This window comes from Acinonyx jubatus, chromosome B3 (genome assembly GCF_027475565.1).
Source record: "Acinonyx jubatus isolate Ajub_Pintada_27869175 chromosome B3, VMU_Ajub_asm_v1.0, whole genome shotgun sequence".
In the NCBI taxonomy this organism is placed as follows: Eukaryota; Metazoa; Chordata; class Mammalia; order Carnivora; family Felidae; genus Acinonyx; species Acinonyx jubatus.
Window position 1 is genome coordinate 70324099 of NC_069386.1, and position 5512 is coordinate 70329610.

The window sequence follows — 5512 nt, forward strand, 5'->3', positions numbered from 1 at the left end:
TTTGCTCATGCTTTCAAAACAGGTCCAAAAACCAATAGTCCTGCCTTATCTTCACACACAGTTCCCTCTTTAGGGTGCCCTTACCCCACCTCTTCACCTAACTTCTAATTAATCCTCAAAACTCAGTTCAGGTGTTGTGACCTTCTCTCTGCTCACTCCTCACAGTCCCCTGTTGTTTCCTCCACCACAGCTGCAAGTGCTATTTATATTTATTAATATACAGTGTAGTGTTCTATTTATCTGGCTGTCTCTTTCATTAAATCATGAGCTCCTGAATCTAAGTAGCCATTATCTAGCCCCCAATAAACATACACATAAATAAATAATTCATTCATGTCTGTTGTTGGAATTCACAACATTATCAAGTACATGACAATTATTATATCAAATTTACATGGTGTGCTTTGTCCTAAAGAACTGAAATCATAGAGCTTCAAAACGCTGAAGCTTCAGATCAGGAAGGAAACACTCAACCCTTATCAGGAAGTCATCAGTTCCTCAAAACTTCTTTGAGTCACGTTGTTTGTTTAAATAGGGCTTACTCCTCCTCTGTCTGCAGTGATACTGATTTTCAACAGTGAGTTTGAGAGTCTGGGTTTCATCCACACTGTGCGTAAGAAGTTCACCTTTCAAGTCCTAGGTTTCTCTTTCCTAGGGCCCAGAACCCATCAGTCCCCTGCTGCACCCAGGTGGACAGGAGGCTCTGGCATACCTGGGAGGGGAACAGCAGACAAAAGCCTCTGAGTCTGGGACTAACCACTGCTTCTATTCTCAGCGGGAGCCCCAACACGGAGACCTGGTAAGGAGAGAAGCCTGGGAGCTGGGGAGTAGAGCGGTGAAGATGGCTGGAAGGTCTGCGTCAAATAGATGGAGGACAAATATTCCAGGAGGGTGGAGGGAAGAAACAATGTTCTGTAAGCATAAGTATAGGAAAAAGAGAAGAAAATGATCTGCCAATCAGAGGAAAAGACATCTTACCTTATATTCCTCCTCACTGGGCTTCAGTCTCTTCATAGGATTGTGAGACTCAAGTGAGGAAGAAGATAGCTAAAAAAAAAAAAAAAAAAAGGAAAGACCAATGACCATCTTAAAAGGCACAATAAAAATCTAAATGGTTGTGAATAATAATTTTGCTCTTATTGCTTCTACTACTATCACTACCTCATTTTTTTCTCTCTTCTTACAGAGAAAAGATGAGACTGGATCTTCTGGGACGCTTTCCTCTCCTCCTGCTGCTGCTGGCTTTATGGGGGCCAGTGCGTCCACTTTGTGCTTGGCGTCAATTCCTCACCAGGGCCCAGTGGTTTGAAATTCAGCATGTAAGGTCAAGCCCTGTCAGCTGCAACACGGAAATGAATGGTGTCAATAATTATACTCAGAACTGTAAGGTTCACAACACCTTTCTGCATGACTCCTTCAAGAACGTGTCTGATACCTGTCTTTTGTCCAACGTGACCTGCAAAAATGGGATGAATAACTGCCACCAGAGTCCACAGCGTGTTAATATGACTGACTGCACACTCACTTCAGGGAAGTATCCCAACTGCAAGTACAAAGATACTCCCCTGTACAAATTCTTCATTATTGCCTGTGATCCCCCTCAGCCGGGCGACCCTCCCTATCAGTGGGTTCCTGTACACTTAGATAAGCTTATTTGAAGTTTCCATCACTTTCCCTGTCATTCAGCACAGGTTTTTTTATGATCTCCTCTGCTATTTCTTTTCCTTTGTTGATTTCCATGGTTCCCATAGAAGAAAGAAGGAGGGTACTCGTGGCAGGGGGGGGATTCACATGCCAAGGATGCAAGACCAGCGCTGGGGACAAAGAGACATGGGATTCTTTTCTGCTTTGGGAGCTCTGTGTGTTTTGAAGGAAGGCAATAGGGAAGAGGGCAAAGAAAGACACAGGCTTCCATATTTTTAATCTCAGAACTTCTGCCAAGCTTTGGTGCACTGTGTTCACAGCAATAAAACCACTTTCTTTTGCATTGTAACGACTATGAGTATGTGTGTTTGGGGCCCCTGTACATCATTGCCACTCTGGAGCCATCTAGACTTGCATTTGCCAGCATTCTCAGAACTATTTGGGTCTTAGGCAACCTTAGAGGTTATTAAGCAACCTTGGGCCTCTGCCACTTCTCTCACCACTGTGTCTTTGGGACTTTGGAGCAAGAAAGTTCTCTATCCCTTCAAACTCTGTTCATAGATTTTACATATTTCCCTTAAAACCATTGTCTATGTTTATCTGTAGGTGGCATGGATGCCTCATAGACTGTTTTGACAGCACTTTCACACACAGATTCTAACACTGACAACTGACGCATCGTAGATCTTTACTATTGGTTTCTATATTTCATCAGATAATGTTTTAAATATAGGTAGTAGTAAGGATAATAATCCACTATAGGCTCAGAGTCAATTCTCCCATTATCATTTTTTTAAAAAAACTATTTTTTAAATGATTATTTATTTATTTTGAGAGAAAGAGTACTAGCAGGGGAGGGGCTGAGAGAGGGGAAGAGAGAGAATCCCAAACAGGCTCTGTGTCATTAGCGCAGAGCCCTATGAGGGCTCAATCTCATGAACCATGAGATCATGACCTGAGCTGAAATCAAGACACTCAACCGACTGAGCTACCCAGGTGCCCCAATTCTCCCAATCTTTTGGAATCAATGAAGAGAAAACATAAATTCAAGAAAAAAAAAGCAGTGGGAAACTAAAAAAAGCCTTATGTAAATCCTGAAATATCACAGAAATAATGGCGTTTTGGAACAGGTAGTGGATTTAGAAATTGAAGGACTAGGGTTAAGAATTAGGCTGGATTAAGAATTTAGGTCTTAGATGTAGGGGAGGAAGAATAATTTTCCCTCTATCCTCCTAGATTCTTGACTGAGACCCTCCCTATCCCATAATAAAAAGGCAGATTAGTGAGACAAAAACCATTTAAATTACGTACATACATATGGGAGCCCCACAAAAATATGAGATACTCAAAAGAGCCAGCCAGCTGAGGCTTATGTACCATCCTGGGCTAAGGAAAGGATAGGGGTCAAGGATTTTAAGAGGAGAGGGGGGGAAGTAAATTCATAGCAAGGTAAGAAGAGGAAATGTTTGGTAAACAAAATTTGCCCTGCCATGCAGTTGAGCCACTCAGATGAAAAAGCAATCTCTATTATACCTCACTTCCATGTACAGGTCCCCTTTCTCATGTAAATTTGCTCTATGAAAGGGTAACCTCTACTCTGCTTTCAGAATTTCTCCTGTGTCTCAAAATGAGCAGCTTAAAATAATTCTTATGCCAAAGAGTCACATTTTGGGGTGGCATATTCTGCTACACATCATACCCTTCAGTTTCCTTGTCAACTACTAGACTCATTGGGCTAGCAGGCCAGTGTAGGTCAAAGTGTTTTGTAGACTGATCTGACTTTGAGTAGCAGCCAAACACAATGCATATTAGAAAGGCCACATATTGAAATAGTTTCAAGTCTGTCAATTACCAGTACTGCAGAATGGTTCTTTCCAAACCAAGCTATTCCTTTAACAGGTGTGCTAATTAGGCTCACTTTCCTTTATGCCACATATTTATATCATATCTTTGAAACAAAGACTGAAATATGAAGTTTCAGGTTTCAGGAGCATGGATTCCAAGGGTGCTAAATATTTAAGGCCCTTCTCAGTGGGAAGAGAAATGAAGGCAGGACAACTTGGCGTCTGAGAAGGTGGGTACCCATAGGGGAAATTCTGAGAGGATTTCAGTCCTCCAATTTAGAGCAGCTTTCTTTTTTTTTTTCCCCAATATATGAAATTTATTGTCAAATTTGTTTCCATACAACACCCAGTGTAGAGCAGCTTTCAATAGTATTCATCTTTAAGCAGTGTTGTATTTACATTGTATAGTTTCAGTCTTCAAGTAAAGTCTGTGGGGAGTGGACAGAAGGACCTGTGTTCGTGCTTGATGTAAACCAGTGTAAGAAAGTAGCATCATCCTCAGGGAAAGGGATCTTCAGATGGCCTGCGTTGACCTAATCGGGAATCAGAATGGACTTATGTACAATATAAATGATGGGGTTTGGGAATGGTGGTGGGGGTTCGGAGCTGACAGCCAAGAAATACTGTATTTCTTGACAGCCAAGAAATAATTCTTAAAGATGTCTTTGGTGCAAAAAGTTGATTTTATTAAAGCACAAGGACAGGACCCAGGGGCAGAAAGAGCTGCACTGGGGTTGTGAAGAGTGCCTGGTTATATACTACAGAGTTGGGGGAGGTAATGGCAAAAGGCAGGCCTCCAGAAGGACTCTGATATGCTAAAGAGGACTCCAGGGACACCTGAGTCCTTGCTATTGTCAAGTTCAGGTTGTTTTTTCCTCTAGTAAGGCATTATCATTAGGATGGTAGGGGGTTCGTGGAAAAAATATTATACTCTGTATTTGCCTCAAGTATTTGTCAATGAGCTCAGGTTATAAGGACATTTAATTCTACCTGCCATTTCCTTCTTGCCTTTATTCCCCACATCACTATGGAGGGGAGGGTGATAATAGGGCCTCCAGGAAAGTGAATCCATAGTTTTCGGGAGATTAGGCTATTGATTATAAACTGATAGATTAGGGTATTGATTGTAAACTGATAGAGATATGTCCTGCATGACTGTGATCTCTATCAGTCAACCACTTGTTTCCTTTCCTTTCCTTTTGCTTTTGGGAAGCCAGGAGTGACTGAGGAATGTCATACATATCCCACTGGTGGGGAGGAGGGGTGCTAGCTTGTGCTTTGTCCTCAGCTTGCCTCATACTCCCTCATCATAAACATTACCTGGACAATTCCACAGATTCTTGGAGAAAGAAAAGACTGAATTTCCTTTACTCAAACCACTCAGTTACTCACTGTTACTCAACTATAGTTATTTATACATTAAAGGGAACTCATAGATTGAAGAAATTGTAGGAGGGAGTAAGAATGAGGATAACTTTGGGAAAATCTCTTATGATGAAAGGTGTTAGTTCTAAACAAATGGACTAGATGGTGGAGTCTCTCAGATTTGTGCTATTTTCTGCATTCAATAATGTATTCTGGGAGAGTCAAGATAATTGACTAAATCAGATACTCATTTAGGTATATCCCTAAATCAGCTAAAATGACCTGATAGCATTATACAATGGTCCAAAAAGTAGTAAAAGTTAGAAAAAAATTTAGGAAGTAGGAGTTAAGATGGCACAGTAGTGGGGGACCCTATGCTTGTCTTGTCCCTTCAACATAGCCAGATAAAGATCAACTCATTCTGAACACCCAAGAAATCAATCTGAGGACTGAGAGAACAAACTGCACATTCAGAGGGAGAAAAATGGCCACATAGTGGTAGTTAGGAGCTGCAAAGAGTTGATTTGGGGGAGAAAATAATCAAGGCTGCTGCAGAGGGGAGGGACCCCTGGTCATGGAGAAGGAAGCAAGAGAGAAAGAGTGAAAGTAGCACATACGGAATTGCATAAGAAAAACTCTTCCCCAAAACCATTGACTAA

General features: G+C 41.5%; 1 protein-coding gene across 1 annotated transcript; it reads left to right on the forward strand.

The window, feature by feature from the left end:
• Nucleotides 1–529: 529 nt before the first annotated feature.
• Nucleotides 530–1993, forward strand: LOC106971377 (ribonuclease K6). The gene is made up of 2 exons (XM_015068186.3): nucleotides 530–799; nucleotides 1187–1993. The coding sequence occupies exon 2, from the start codon at nucleotides 1194–1196 to the stop codon at nucleotides 1656–1658; it is 465 nt and encodes a 154-aa protein (XP_014923672.1). The 5' UTR covers nucleotides 530–799; nucleotides 1187–1193; the 3' UTR covers nucleotides 1659–1993.
• The last annotated feature ends 3519 nt before the right edge of the window (nucleotides 1994–5512 follow it).